The sequence below is a fragment of the Schistocerca serialis genome, chromosome 1 (assembly GCF_023864345.2).
Source record: "Schistocerca serialis cubense isolate TAMUIC-IGC-003099 chromosome 1, iqSchSeri2.2, whole genome shotgun sequence".
NCBI lineage: Eukaryota > Metazoa > Arthropoda > Insecta > Orthoptera > Acrididae > Schistocerca > Schistocerca serialis.
Window position 1 is genome coordinate 484,059,027 of NC_064638.1, and position 16,555 is coordinate 484,075,581.

Below are 16,555 nucleotides of genomic sequence, written 5' to 3' on the forward strand. Positions count from 1 at the left end.
ACTGTCTGCCATTTCCTCATCATATTCGCGAAACAATTCAGTAACGGTTTCCTTACCAGGGCATTTACTACACAAACTCATCATGCAGTCATAACGGTTAGTGTCACAGATTATTAAATCTAGTAACTCTTTGTAGTTAAGATAACTGAGTTTTGCACCCACAATCATCAGTTTGACATTTTTATGATATAAACAAACACATACGGAGTGTGTCCCTGAGGATCCATCCAAAATACACCACTTATGGTGGAGGTCACAAAATTTTGACCTTCCAGTTTCACATTCAGAATGAGAATTTTTAAAAGCTGCATAAAGTTCATTTAAATTTGGCAGCACTAGTCATTTCTGCTTTGTTACTTTAATTCCATTTATAACAATTCTTTTGCTATCTTTGTGACATGGGCACATTCTACTGTTTTCGTCATCTTAAAAAAACTGCTGGATCTTTTTAATTGTTTCTTCACTTATACCTACTCCTTTCTTCTTTCCTAAAACTGGCAGAATGCCTTGCTCTTTCACTAATTTTCGGGTTAGTTTAACCAAATGATGAGAAACGTTGAATCCATGAACAATTTTTCTCTTGACCATGAGTCAGGGAACAAACTTAAAATTTTAACATTTCCTCTTCAGTTATCAGTGAACATTTCATTTTTAATTTCTCTATTAAGCTCAAATATTCAGTGTCAGATGATGCTAGTGGTAGGTTTTCTTCTTCTTTAGAAATAATGTTGGTATCTGTATTATTAAAGCATGATTCCAAGTCTTTTCTAATTTTGTCTGAAATTTATTGTACCTTATTTTCAATAGCTGCTTTTCTTTTTCTACTATTTATTATTTTCAATAAATATTGGTGATATGCATATGCAATATGCAATATAAATTAAGTCGGGTGATGCTGAGGGTATTAGATTAGGAAATGAGACACTTAAAGTAGTAAAGGAGTTTTGCTATTTGGGGAGCGAAATAACTGATGATGGACGAAGTAGAGAGGATATAAAATGTAGACTGGCAATGGCAAGGAAAGCGTTTCTGAAGAAGAGAAATTTGTTAACATCGAGTATAGATTTAAGTGTCAGGAAGTTATTTCTGAAAGTATTTGTATGGAGTGTAGCCATGTATGGAAGTGAAACATGGACGGTAAATAGTTTGGACAAGAAGAGAATAGAAGCTTTTGAAATGTGGTGCTACAGAAGAATGCTGAAGATTAGATGGGTAGATCACATAACTAATGAGGAAGTATTGAATAGGATTGGGGAGAAGAGAAGTTTGTGGCACAACTTGACCAGAAGAAGGGATCGGTTGGTAGGACATGTTCTGAGGCATCAAGGGATCACCAATTTAGTATTTGAGGGCAGCGTGGAGGGTAAAAATCATAGGGGGAGACCAAGAGATGAATACACTAAGCAGATTCAGAAGGATGTAGGTTGCAGTAGGTACTGGGAGATGAAGAAGCTTGCACAGGATAGAGTAGCATGGAGAGCTGCATCAAACCAGTCTCAGGACTGAAGACCACAACAACAACAACATTATTTTCAATGCAGGAGATACGTCTAACTTAGAACAAGCAATATCCAATATGCTAACAGCTTCCTCATTAGGAATATAAATGTCATTTACAAGGTTACATGATTCTGGTTCTGGATTCACAACAAATATTTTTGAGTAACAATATGGGCACAGGGAATTTCCAGGAATCACATTACTTTTCACTTTGGAAGCTGTTTCACTCTCTCATAACAAGGACAAATTTTCAGATTTTATTTCCCTCAAACCTTTTGTAACAGGCTTTTTATGAACTTTAAGTGGATCACAGCACTTTCTTCCAAAAATTTGGTTGTAGTTCAGAATATAATTCTTCTCATGATACTCACACACTGATGTTACATAAGAACTTATGCGAAATTTAAACAAAGTTTGTCTAACGTCGTCACAGTCATTGACATTTTTCAAGTTTTTTGAAACTGAACCGTAAACTGTTTTGTGATAAACTTCACTTGCTATCTGTCCAACAGAGCACTGTTCATCCATGTTATTGCATTCCAGCTAATCTCTCAAAATTAATTACAAATTACACACGGAACAAAGCACATAACACATTCTGTACTCTCGATGAAGTGTGTACATCCAATCTAACAGAGGTTTCAGAACAGACTGACTACAACAGTGCCACACCCAGCAATAATGTGCTTCTACAGTGCCACACACAGACATAATGTACTTCTTTATTGACAATAAACCTAAATGTAAATGGGCTTTTTAATAACCATAGAAGAAAAGCAAAAGCTCCTATTGTTTAATATTGCATTATTAAAAATAAATAAACTAAATGAATATTGAGTGATAGTGTTAACTAAATAAATGTCACAAATAAATTTTATTACAATGAAACAATAAACCATTTAAATAGGCAACAGCCATAAGATCAGTTGTAGAGTAATGTGAATTATCTCCTCATTTTCAAAATTTGTATCTTTGTTCGCAGTCAGATATCAATGTTGAAATTTTTACAGTATGTTGCTATCATATAGGCATAAAGGTGTACAAACTGTGCAAAAATCATATTTTTATATTCAGTCCCACCTGAGATAACTAATGCCAAACTTCTCAAATTTCAAAAATCCATAAAAAATTAAGGAAACTTTTGTAAGTGTTCTTGCTCTATATGAGGCTAGTAGTGTATGATATCTAACTATAGGAAAAAATATACACTCATAAATCACTCCTTGTTTGTTATTTTTGAGCCTGAAAAGATGATTTTTGAAAATTTGGATACCAAACTTTGGAGGTCATTTTGAATAGTTATTTTTGAATTTAGGGTATTTTGTTTAATAGGCAGTGTTGTAGAGGACACTTTTCTAAAAACAGTCACAGCAATTGCAATGTTGTAACTTAACCCAGTGCAGAGATATTCAGACTTTCACTAATGTCTCCAGACTGAAAAATTGTTGCGCGCCTACAAACAAAAATGGCCACCATCCAGTTAAGCTGAAGTTAAATTATTTTAAAAAACTGGTTAGAATTTCTCAAATGTAGGGCAATCGCATGTAAAAAAGTTAAAAAATTTAAAAATGGTCAAGAAACCATCACTGGACCACTTCATATGGATTGAGCTTAAGGATGTGTTTTGTGGATGTGTGTGGCTGCCTTTGTGCTGCTGAAAGGTTGGTGTTCTGAGACTTAAGGAAGGATGGTGAGGCCAAGTTGGAGGTAAGGAATTCCTGGAAAGTGACCAGAGTGTGGTTAGGTGGGAGGGGATAAGGATCACGGTTGGATGGTCGTATGAACTGGGAAATGCAGGGTTCAATTTTGGAGCTATATCACTTTGGTTGGAGGGATTAATGGCGAAGAAGTGTTTCCATTGCAGGGATCGGGAGAAGGAGAATAGATATTTGACATGTACAGCATGGTTAAATTTGGGTGTAGGGCTAAAGAAGAGGCCTTTGAGTAGGGCTGAAATTTCTGTGGGGCTGAGGTTTTTGGTGGAAAAGTTAACAACAGAGTTCCGGAAATGTTTTGGATCTGGATTTAGTGAGTGTTTGTAGGGAATTTTATGGGATATGGCAGCAAGACAGGGTCTGGTTGTTATGAGGGTTTGATGAGGAGTAACATTGTGTGTAGAATAGGGATTGGATAGTGGTGCCTGAAGGTGGCAGTAGGATGTCAGCAGGTTGGATAACTTATGGAGGTGATGTCTAATAATTCTCCTACAGGTGTTTGAAAGCAAGGGGTTCAGTTTCAGAGATGTATGTTGTAGAGATCAACAATAGCTCTATCTTGTGGAGGAGCAGAGGTGTGTCTGGTGGGATACCTATGCCATGGTTCTTCTTCTCCTCTTTCCCCCCCCCCCCCCCAGGAGGTTTGTGATTGCTAGAGTCTGGCAGAATCTGAAAACGTGAAGGTCGTTGTGAAAGGAGGGGTGATCCCATCCAAGAGACCAACCATAAAAATTCCTGTACCTACAAACTATGCCAGAATAATCCCATCCCAGAGGTCCAGCATAGCCACCAGTCCTTGCTTAAACTGTTATACTCTTTCCAGAAACTTTCCTCTGAATCCATTCCTCTCCTTGCCACTATGACACCCCACACACAAACTTTCTGCATGCTCCTCAAAATTCACAAGCCCAACAATGCTGGATGCCCCATTATAGGTGGTTATTGTACCCCTACTAAAAGAATTTCAGCCCTCATTGACCAATACCCCCAACCAATTGCCTGAAATCTACACTCTAACATCAAAGACTTTCTTCACCAACTCTTCACCATACTGACCCTTTTACTTCATGGATATACTCATCACTGGTGATGACACTTCCTTATATACCAACATCCCTCATGCCCATGGTCTTGCCACTATTGAACGCAACCTTTCCCAGTGTATTTCAGACTCCAGAGCCACTACCTCATTCCTCATACAACTTACTAACCTTATCCTTAAACAGATCTACTTCTTCATTGAAGGGAATGTATGCAAAGAAATCCACAGCACAGCCATGAGGATCCACATGGCACCCTCATTTATGTTTCAGGTTCACTGATTATATCTTTATGATCTAGACTCGGGGCCAAGACATCCTATCCGCATTCCTTCACAAGCTCAACACCTTCTCTGGCATCCACTTACTTGGTCCCCCTCAACTCAGCATGCCATCTACCTGGATGTTGACCTCCTCCTCTCTGATGGCTTCATCCGCACACCTGTCCACATTATACCCACCAACCACCAACAGTACCTGCATTTTGACAGCTGCCAATCCTTCCATACAAAAAAATTGCTCCCGTACAGTGTGGGCCCTCAAAGATGGCATATTTGCAGTGACAAGAACTCTCTTGCCCAGTATGCTGAAAATCTTGCCAAGACCTTCACAGACAGGCTCTATCCCCCAGACATAGTATGCAATCAGATATCCCATGCCACTTGCCCACACACCCCCAACCCTCCCACCATCCCCATGAACCAGCAACACAGGATTGCCCTTTTTGTCATCTGATACCAACCAACCTGTGCCATTTCCCAACACACCCTCAAACCTCCCACTACCCCCCCCCCCCTCCCACCCCCAAGAAACAGTTATCAGTTATACAGGAGTGCACCGTTCCTCACCCAATACTTTCCCGCACTGGAACAACTCAATCACATCCTTTGTCAGCGCTTCGATTTATTATCATCATGTCCCGAAATAAGGGAAATCCAAACTAAGATCCTTCCCACTCCTCCTAAAATGATAATCTGTCACCCTCGCTATCTCTGCAATGTCCCAGTCCCTACCCCTTGCCACGAGGATCAGGTCCCAATGGAAGACCCAGTGCAACACCTACTCAATCCATTCAAACAGCAATTCCTATTCCAGTCCTGTCAAAGGCTTATTCTACACCATCAGATACCAGGCCACATTTGGAAGCAGTCATGTCATATACCAGCTGTACTGCAGTCATTGCACAGTTTATATTGGTATGAATACCAGCCAGCTATCCCCTAGGATGAATGGTCACTGCCAAACTGTGGCCAAGAACATGGTAGACCACCCTTTGACACAACATGCTGCAGCTGAGCACAACATGCTTGATTTCAATGGCTGCTTCACACGCCAGGCCATCTGAATCCTGCCCTCTACCATGAGATTTTCTGAACTGCTCGGATGGAAGCTATCCTTATGACACATTATCCACTCTTGAAACTATCCCAGCCTCAACCTATGGTAATCTATTCTCCCCACGTCCTCCAACCAATCTGTTCCATCCCCATCTGTTGTATCACCTCCTCCCTACTCACATCCCTTCATCTTCATTGAGCCACCCGCTGCTACTGCACCTGTCCATCTTTCTCCTTCTCCTTCCGCACTCCTCTCCTTTTCCATACCCACCTCCCTGCCACACAGCTTCCCCCCCCCCCTCTCCTTCCACCACCACTGCCCATGTTCTCTTATCTCTCACCTTTCCCTGGCCCACTCCAAATTGCCGCTCAACGTTACAATTGCATCCCGGTCCAAGCTGCCGGTGACGGCAGTCATATGCATGAGGTGTGCTTGCTTGTGGGAAAGTGTGGGTGTTTTCTTTTGTGAAGAAGGCTTGGTAAAAAACAAAATGTGCACCAGGTGTACAAGTATGAAATCCAGATGTTTTGGTTAAAAAACATGTTAAATTCAGAAGAACAATAAATAGTGTTTTATTCAAACTATGCTCCATCATTTGTTATACATTTTTCACATCTTTGTACGAACCAGAGCTCTGCTAAGCAAGTGTGTGACCCATCAATGCAAATAAGTGGCAATCAGAGGGAGCCAAGTCAAGTGTGTAAGGTGTGTGGGTTAGAAATTCCCAGCCGAGTGCTTCCAACGGGTCGTGAACGTTTCTTCCGTATGTGAAGCAGCATTGTCCTGAAGAAAAATGACTTTGTTGATAACGTTTACTATTAACCATTTACCCAGGTTTTAACAGCTTGTAATAGACCACTCTCCCCTGGTCCCACCAAAGTGATTCGGTCTTGTGGTTGATGTGGATGGTGTGCCTGCATCTACCCATGATTCTTTGCACTTGGAGTTATCAATGGAAATCCAATTTTTGTCCCCTGTAACTGTACGATGCAAAATTGACTTCCTTTTGTACCGAGTGAGCAATATGTCACATGTGTTTTTGTGCTTTTCCATTTGCCTGTCATTCAACTGAAGTGGTACATATCTACTGGTCTTCTGAACCTTTCCCATGTCTTGTAGCTGATTGCAAACAGCTTGTTGATTAACGCCCACTTGCTCAGCAAGTTGTTTTTGTTTTTGCGAATCATCTTTGTTCAACAATACTTCCAATTCCACATTTTCATAATTTTTTGGCAGTTTTCCAAGTTCCTTATCTACAACATTGAAGTCATCGTTTTTGAAACGCTGAAACCATCATTCACACATACCATGTGATGGAGCATGTTTACCATAAGCTTAATCGGTATGATTCAGCAGCAGTTTCCTTCAAATGAAAACAAACAATTAATGCTGTCTGCGAATGGTCTTTCGTCAGTATAAATTTTGACATACTGAACACAACAGGACAACACTATGTACAAAGTTTTCAAATTTATCACTTGTGCACATCTGACTCTTGTTGATGACCCAAAAGAATGGTGCAGTGTCAAATCTTTATAGCACAAACTGCATTGGTGTGACATCTGTTGTCTGAAATCCGCATTTCATACTTGTAGACCTGCGAACAGTCTTTTCGTTCTGCATGTCTGAAACTCAACATGTCATCTTTATTCTGAGTAACCATACACCGTTTTCCCAATATTGTTGATATTCTAAGTTGGTGTTTAATTTTATAGTATCTTTAACATGACTACTGCTTTTGTTCTTTAGTGAGTAAGTGTGGACACACTTGGTCATGAATTTCATCACAACCATTATCTCAATGAAATTTCCTTTTGATCGTGACAGCGGGACATTTAAGTTGATTTCTATTATCTCACATTGTCTCAAAGGAATAGAACTGTGCATGAAAATTTAAACTCATCCAGTGTAATCTCCCTTTCCTGGCATTACTTATACTGTTTTGGTATTGTGGTTACTTTACTGGCTGCATTCCAATTTTCCTGCACTAAATACTTCTTTGTTCCAAAGTAGATGAAACTCTCATGTATATATCGGATAAGTTATTCTACTCTCTGGTGTTAGGAATTGGCTCCAATGGTTTGAATTCAGGTTTACTCTTTAATTCAGTGTGTAATGAAGTAATTTGTGCCATTAAAAGGAACAATGTCCTGTGGGCAACTATAACTACGATACATTGTCCCAGCAAATAACATTAAAATTTTTCGAAGCTCCATACAATTGCTTTTACAGGGTGTCCATAATTAAAATTTCAGATTTCTGTGGAAAGAGAACCACTGTTCAGAATGATGTCAAATTTGAACAGCATATCATTGTTGCAGAGGGAGACGACAAGTGTGTGTGTGTGTGTGTGTATGTGTGTGTGTGTGTGTGTGTGTGTGTGTGTGTGTAGGGAGGGGGAGGAGGGATTAATGAAAATTGGATCAATAGATGGCACTGTAAACATCAGAAAATACACACCAGCGGATGCGCAGCACATGACTCTTCCTCAGTTTGTGTGCCAGATGCCCAACATAACTGTCTCCATGAAGGCTTGCATGCTGCTGGTGAAGCTCTTTTACAAGAACAGGACTGTGCACCAGTAGTCCTACAGAAGTTCTGGACACCTAAGGGTATGGAAAAACGCACCAGTCTTATGTCTGCTTCTAGAGGAAATGATTACAAAATTTGAAAAGACATGTTCCTTTGAAGTGCAGTGTGACAGAGGAAGGAAAACGGTTGATCCAATGTTTGTTGAAGATGTAGCCACAGCATTACAGGAGGGGTCGAGCAGTGGTGTGCTAACACGCAGTGCAAGGGAAATTGCATGAATGTTGGCCTTCTACCAAGCACAACACACAAAATCATAAGAAATATCCTGCATTGCTATTCATACAAAATCACCCATGTTCAGGAGTTGCATCCTGCTGACCTGCCAGCAAGACATATGTTCTGTCTGCAATTTCTTGCTTGCATGGAAGTGGACAGAATGGCTATGGAACATTCTGTGCACAGACAAAGCTCATTTCCATCTCCAAGGACATGTCAGTACACAGAATTTCAGAATATGGGCAATGGAAAATCTACACACACACACACACACACACACACACACACACACACACACCAACCATTACCACTTCATTTTGCAAGTGACCGTGTGGTGCGAGTTGATGGCATCATTTATCAAAGGGCCATATTTTTTCGAGGAGGCAGGTCCTGTGGGTCCCGTTACCTGTACCGTTATTGGTAAGCGCCATTCAGTGGCCTGGATGTGTGTAGGATTAGTTTTCTATGCAAGATGGCAACGCCTGTGCACATTGCACAGCCAGTGAAGAGGCTGCTGCAGAGGCATTTTGAAAATGCTACAATTTTCAGCCATCATTTCCTTACAGCCTGAATCTGTGATACTACTAACCATGGGTTTATCTGAAAGATGTTGTCTTCAGTGCTCGAATTACAATCATAACTAAGTTGTAGGCACTCATAGCACAACATGTTCTGAGCGTGACCCCTGAGATGCTCCGATCTGTTGTGGAACATGCTTTTTCTCATTTTCAACTTGTGGGTGAAAACGGGAGAGAGCATATTGAACATGCCATGTGCCAGCCTCATGACGATTAAAAATCAATGTCATTTGGCTTTTTGTGCAGTTTTAGGCCTCAGTACAATTAAAAACCAATTTTTGCCCTCCGATGTGGTACAATCTTGCTGTAGTCCACGGTGCCACAACTGTTGACTGCTGAACTTGTGTAGTCATGCACACTGAACTGTACATATGGTGTAATGTGCAACTCAACCCATATCCTTTGTATTGCGATTCATCTGTCAGTTGTATCCAACCCCATTTACTTTAAGACCCTTACAGCACCATCTATTGGTAAAATTTTCATCAATAATATGCCATTCATCAATAATATGATGTTCAAATTTCATCTCATTCTGAGAAGTGGTTCTCTTTCTACAGCACTTTGAAATTGGAACTTTAATTATGGATACACTCTGCACTTCTTACTCAGTCACTGTGTATTCTCATTCACATGCTACCATTGAGCAGCATGCAAAAAATAAATAAATAAATAAAACATAAAAAAATAAAATAAAATAAAAGTAGAAAATAAAACAATAAAAAAACTCTAGTTTGATGTTCAGTGTCCTCATTCACTTTTTTACATATCATATCAGTTACTGTCAGTGTGTAAAAAATATCTTTCTACCAAATCAGAGATATATGAAATTTGTGCATAGCATAAGTTTGATCTTTATGCCTGCTACGTTCTAGATTCCAACTTCAAAGAGTATTTTCTTTGAGAAATTTGAGTAATATTGGTTCTACTAAACATTGCTTATCAATAAACTCCCTATGGAAGCCAGATAGACCTAAAACTTCTTACTCATAGAACAGCAGTATCTGAAAAACAGTTATAACACTGGTCTCTATATACCTGATGTGCTTCCAGAACATGTGCAACTCATGCTATATGAAAATTAAAAGTTAACTAAAATGGACTCCAGATGTAAATATCCTCTTTATTCATTGAAATAATTCTACAAATTTATACAAAATAAAGAGGAGCTTGTAAGGAAATTATAAGCTTGAGAATATTAATTATGTTGACAAAAAATGAAAATGAAAAGTAAATAGTTTCATGCGAATGCTTTGATGTTGTGTCCTCTGCAGTGAAATAGGAAATCTAATGTTCTTGCTATGCCAGTGTAGCAGTTGTAGAGCTACAGTTTACAATTATTTTCTTTTTGCATTCAACTTTGCTTTCAGGGCACTGATAAAGTGAAGACTACTGGCTGTGTAAGACTACAATCACTGCTAGATGAAAGCAGTGAAGGAGGAGACTTATGTTTGCTGCTTATACATGTGTATGACACAGTTACATTACAGCAGACCAACTGGAATGTGGGACACGTGGAAATATGCCAAGCCTTGGGAGGATTGCTGGCAGTGTCTCAGGAAGCAACGCGCATGGCACTTGCACGAGGACTCCTTAGCTCATTACTTTCACGTCTGCGAGATCACCATGCCTTTCTGAGCCTAGAAGCAGTGGACAATTTGCTGAATAAGAGCAATAAAAAAAAGGTATTTCTGATTATACACGTAAGTTCTATACAAAAACAAAATTGCTACTATTTTGAGAACACATGTAAATTCTGTAGCAATTTCCATATCTTCACTTAAACACACTATTTTGTATGTTGTTTTCTTTGTTTAATTTCTACTTCACAACACAATTTGTACAATTGTCTAGAAGCATCCAAATTCGCTATAGAATAAAACTTTCCGTTGGTCTTTGCTAATCATTTCTTTAACTTGTATAATTTGCAAAGTCTGCTACAGTTGCCTTATTAAAATGATTAAAAATCACCTGACACTTGTTTTATTGTTGTACATTTATAACATTCTCATGTTAAGCTGTACCATAGTAGTTGCTACTGCCTCCATTTAATCCAGATAGAAACTAGAGCACAACTCCACGTGTAGTAACATGTTCTGGTACCTACCACCATACTCATAAAAAAGCAACATTTGCAATATCATCTGCTGATGCTACTCTCACCTAACCAGAAATCTTGGCCCTGTTTTCATATTACCTTACTCATTTCTACTGACTTTTTGAGACCATGGCTGTATACAAAATACTAGTTGCTGCTTTACTTGTTTATTTTAATTGTAACTGATGCTCATTCATTGTAAATTTAATATAATGAAATGTATATAAATTATAAATTTTGAGCTCTCACATCGGTGTACATATCATAACACCACTGAGAGATTCTTTGGCACTGTTTTATCTGTTATATCACCATCTTTGTTTACTGTCTCCCATGTGGCAAAAATAATTCACTGTGTGTGGCTATTGCTCTACACTGTATGCCACGTTTATATAACAAAAAAATATATTATGTATGTTTTACTATATTGTAAACACAAGCTCTTGGCATTGCAACATAATGGTGCAAGAATTTTAACACAAGTAACATGAAACTAATCCAATTCTTTCTGAGAGATTTGTTTACAATTGTTTTCATTGATCATTAGGTACAGTTACAGTTAAATAGATTGTTTTTATCATCACATTTTGCTGTAGGACACCACAACCCCACAGCTCTTTCATAGGTACTGTGTGGCCCACATGGGTCCCCGAGCTGTTGCAGCCTGTCTTCTTTCATGGGCTGCATTCCCTTTCCCATATCCACTCCTTCTCATCCTGCTTCTGCTGCCCACCCCCCTTCCTACCTGTGTGTTTGGTGTTTCCCTGTCCAACGACCTGGCTGTTCCCTTGATTTTGCTGTTCCCTTTTGCTCTTGTGCCTTCTTTTTTTTTTACCTTTCTGTGGTTCCCCTTGGGATTTGACCACCCTTTCTGAATTATTTTTGTAGTGTGAACCATTTGGGGAAGAACTCCATTCCTATGGTGCGGATCCCTCTCCCGCATTCTTCCTTCCCTCCCATAGCGCCTCCCTGCCCCCTCACTAGGTCACCAGCATTTGTAGCCAGTCTGTGAGGTGGAGCCATTTTGTATCCATCTGGCTGAGCCCCCGACAACACTGGGATCACACTTCTGGTACCTGAGATGTCACCACCTCGTGTCTGCCTAGGAGTGATTGCTGGTCTTTTTAGGGCACTAGAACTCCCAGCAATGAGCACCATGCCAGGCAGCGCTAGCCATGGCTGGGTGGTGCCCATGGGGTGAGCCTGGGGTGAGCCCCTGATCAGAGTGGGTGGTATCAGAATGGACACTGCATATGAAGTGTGCGAAGTTCCATACTACTGGCCACTCTTCTGGGGCCATCTCTTTAGACGGTAACAGTTCTCTCTCTGATCATACTTTTGCTTCCTCAGTCTTACCCTCCCTGGTCACTACATGTGAGGAGGGCCAGGTGTGCCGTCTTGGGGTGAAACCCTTTCCCTGCTACTTGGTTTGTTTCAGGACAGATAGTAATCCAGTACAGCACAAAAAAAAGGCCATAAGAAAAAAACACATGTAAGTTAAATAAGAAAAGTCACTCAAACAGCCAATGAGATTGTTAAATTAGAAACAGGAGAAAACTGATTGAAACCTCTTCTGCCAGTCAGTCGGCTTCCCTTTGGGCCTGCAAGCACTTGGGAGAAATCCTGGTAAGTGTCACTCCTCACCAGTCCTTAAATATGACCCAGGGCATTATCTTCCACAGGGACCTCCTCCTTCAGTGTAATGAGGAACTCAGGACTAATCTGGCATGGCCCAGTGTTCATTTCATCCAGAGAGGTCCTAAGGACAATCACGTTTATACGGCACTTTCTCCTGCCTATTTAGGGGGACACAATTCCGGAAGAAGTCAAAGTTATGGTTTACCATTGTGGTGTGAAGCCCTATAACACATCTGCCATATGCTGCTTCCTGTGTCTGTGTTTGGTCACATGGCTTCATGATGTGAGGCAAATCTTCTATGTGGTGACTGTGGCTCCCTCTCCATGAGGAGAGTCCTTGCATCCCACCGTCCAAGTGTGTGAACTGTTCTGACCCACATTCTTCTCACTCACCAGATTGCCTGATCTATAAAGAGGAAAGGAACATTCAGGAATTCAAAACTCTTCAAGTTTCTATCCTCCTCTGTGGCCCAACAGAAATCTGACTGTCTCCACCCAGTATCTTTAATGTCTACCTTTGCTTCTATTGCGTCCTTTCCTCTCCTTCCTTCCTTCCTCCCTCCCTCCTTATGTCCTGTCCCCCTTCCCTATCCTCCTCCCTGGCAGTTCTCATTCCTTTCGAAACCATTCCTTGTCCTCAGCCAGAGAAGAAACCTTCTTCTCTAACAACCCTCAGGGGTGAGGCTTCATCTAGGGGGCCACCTCCCCAGGACAGTAAGCCTGTTCCTTTAAGTCAGACACAGGACAGGGGCTCTGTGGGCCTCAAGGCTGCTTGTTCTCTTTCAAATCCTAATATTGCTGCAACTTGCTCTCTTCCCAACCACACTTACTCTCACCCTCCGAAGATGATGAAGAAGAAGGAGGAGGAGAAGAAGAAGATGATGATGATGATGATGATGATGTGTAAGTCTCAGGAAGAGGCCCCCTCCCGCCAACATCCCAGGTGATGTTGCCCCCTTCCTCTCAATAAGGGTCTGATCTTACACGCATGATGGATGTCACTCCGTCCTTACCAGTGACAAACAATGAATTGGCACAATGACTAATTCTGGCCTGTTTTTTGTCCATCCGCCCTCTTGTACTACTTTCCTCCAATGGATCTGTAATGGTTACAATTGTCACCTTCAGAATTACAATCTCTTCTTTCTCTCTACTCCGTAGGTTGTGTTGTATTGGAGGAATCTCATTTTGTGATACTCATTCGCTGACTCTTCATAGTTTCCAAGCCTTCTGCCGGCACCATGTCAGCCCTTTGCAAGCCTCTTGTGGTGACTGTACATTGATCTGCACAGACATAGTTGATTCCTGGATTCCTCTTCATACTGCGCTGGAAGCGGTGGTCATTTGGATCCATTACAACTCTGTGGTAACGATTTGCGATGTTTATGCCCCCCCCCCCCCCCCCCTCGCCGCCCCCCAGACCAGCCTCCAATGTTTTCTGCTCTTCTTGCCCTCGTTCGACAGCTCCCTCACCCCTTCCTCCTCCTTGCATATTTTAACTCCCATAACCTTCTATGGTGTGATACTGCGAACATTGACCATGGCAGGACTAGATCTCTGCCTCCTCAACACTGCAGCCACCACAGACTTCAGTGTGCCACTTGTAACTGTCTCGGCCATTGATCTTTCCATTTGTAGCCCTGAGTTTCTCCCCCCTATTCAGTGGGGAGTTCATGATGATTTGTGCGACAGCAATTATTTTCCAGTTGTCATAACTTTTCTCCAGCTTAATTCACCTGGACACCCTCCCAGATGAGCTTTTACTAATTCAGATTGGAATGCCTTTTCCTCAGTTGCCATTCCAACCACTCCACCACGCAGCGGCATTGATGAGTTCGTACAGAGTTTGACCGACGCCATCATTTTCGGAATTTGACCGATGCCATCCTTTTGTTGGCTTCTTTGGCATTTCTTTCCTCCTTGCATTCTCCCTGATGAAAGACAGTCTCTTGGTGCACTTCCAAAATTGCTGCAGCTATTAAAGACAGCCATCATGCGCTCAGATGCTGCAAACAGCATCTAGCTCTTGACCATCTTCTGGCTTTACTCAGTGTCATGTCTGGGCCCATTATCATGTTATATATGAGAGACAGATTTGTTGGGAATGATATATGACTGACATAGTGTCCCCTATTCCCTCTTTGCAGGTATGGGCAAATATCAGGCACATTTTTGGCTGAAATCCTCTTAAAAGTGTTCCAAGAATTCCCATGAATGATTTTATCCTCACCAACCTCGACTCTATCGCTGAACATTATGCTCTGCAATTTTGCCCATCCTCAATGTTGGTTCATTATCTATCTGCATTCCGTCCTCTCAAAGACTGTTGGAAAGACCCCCTTTATCTTATGTTCCTTGCTGCCTGGAGCCTTGTAATGCCCCATTTAGTGAGTGGAAGTTTGTCAGCACCCTTGCTCTCTACCCCAGCACAGTTTCTGGACCAAACAGGGTACACAACAAAATGCTTCAACACTTATCGGTGGATAGCCAACATCGTATACTAGCCGTTTTTAACCGTCTCCGGAGCAAGGGAGGATTCCATTTCCTATGCCAAAAAAGTATCTTCATTGCAGTTTTGGAATCAGGTAAACCATCTCTTCAGATGGACACAGTTATCATCCGATCAGTTTGACCAATGTCCTCTATAAGTTGCTTGAACTTACGGTGTGTCGAAGGCTGTACTGGATCTTTGAATCCTGGGACAATTTAGCTTCAACAAAGGGTGGCTTTCGCTGAGGCCGGTCGACTGCTGATAATTTTGTCCACTCAGGGTCTGCTATCCAAGCTGCTTTTACTAGGTATCAACACTTTGTTGCAGTCTTTTTCAATCTGCATAAAGCTTATGACAAAACTGCACCACCATATTCTTGCCACCTCACATAAATGAGGCCGCCTCGGCCCACTCCTGGTTTTTATCTGGAACTTTCATTCATATCACGCTTTTCAGGCACAAGTTGTCGTTCACCCACAGCACCTCATATCCACAGGAGAATGGGGTTCCGCGGGGTTTTGTTTTGAGTGTCCCCCTATTTTTAGTGGACATCAATGGTCTGCTGGTTGTTGCGAGGCGTATGGTGTTCCCCTCTTTTTAGTGACCATCAATGGTCTGGTGGTGGCTGCGAGGCCTATGGTGTCTCCCTCTTTGTATGCTGGTGATTTTTTCATTTATTTCTGTTCTTCCATGATGAGCATTGCTGAACGCAGACTGCAAGGAGCAATACACTAAGTGCAATCTTGCACTCAGTCATGGTGTCCATTTTTCAGCTGTCATTCCCATACAAACCAACCCATCCAGATCTGTACCTTGATGGCCAGTCCTTCAATGTAGTGGATTCTCATCATCTTTTGGAACTGGTCTGTGATGCCCAGTTGACATGGCTTCCCAATCTTCGTCTACTAAAGCAGACACATTAGTCGCACCTCAATGCTCTTTGATGTCTTACCATTGGCAACAGAGGCATGAACCATTTTACTTTGATTTGGCTCTACGCAGCATTGGTCCAGTCACCCGTGTAGATTACAGGAGCCTTGCATGCAGCTCCTCATAGCCTTCAACATTACAGATTCAAGACCTGATACACCATTGTCTGGCAAGACTGGCAACTAGCACCTTTTGGACTTGCCTCGGGATCAACCTTCTAGCACAGGCAGGGGTTCCAAATTTGTTAGTTCTGTGCCAACATCAGTTGATCACTTATGTTTTATGTATTCACTGCTCCCCAAAGTACCCAAACTACCATCCCTTCTCTCCAGATACAGAGATCCACTTCTCGCAGTAGCAGCCCACATCTGGGGTTACAGTTGTCATCTGCATGTGACCCCCCTTTTTTCTGAAAGTCA

The 16,555-nt window shown here is 41.5% G+C and overlaps 1 protein-coding gene across 1 annotated transcript in view; it reads left to right on the forward strand.

Moving 5' to 3' along the window:
- Positions 1–16,555, forward strand: part of LOC126473677 (rotatin) — a 399,830-nt gene that overhangs the window by 318,683 nt on the left and 64,592 nt on the right. The window contains exon 26 of the mRNA XM_050100916.1: positions 10,350–10,664. Within this exon, the coding sequence (XP_049956873.1) occupies positions 10,350–10,664 (315 nt within the window). The remainder of the gene's footprint in view (positions 1–10,349; positions 10,665–16,555) is intronic.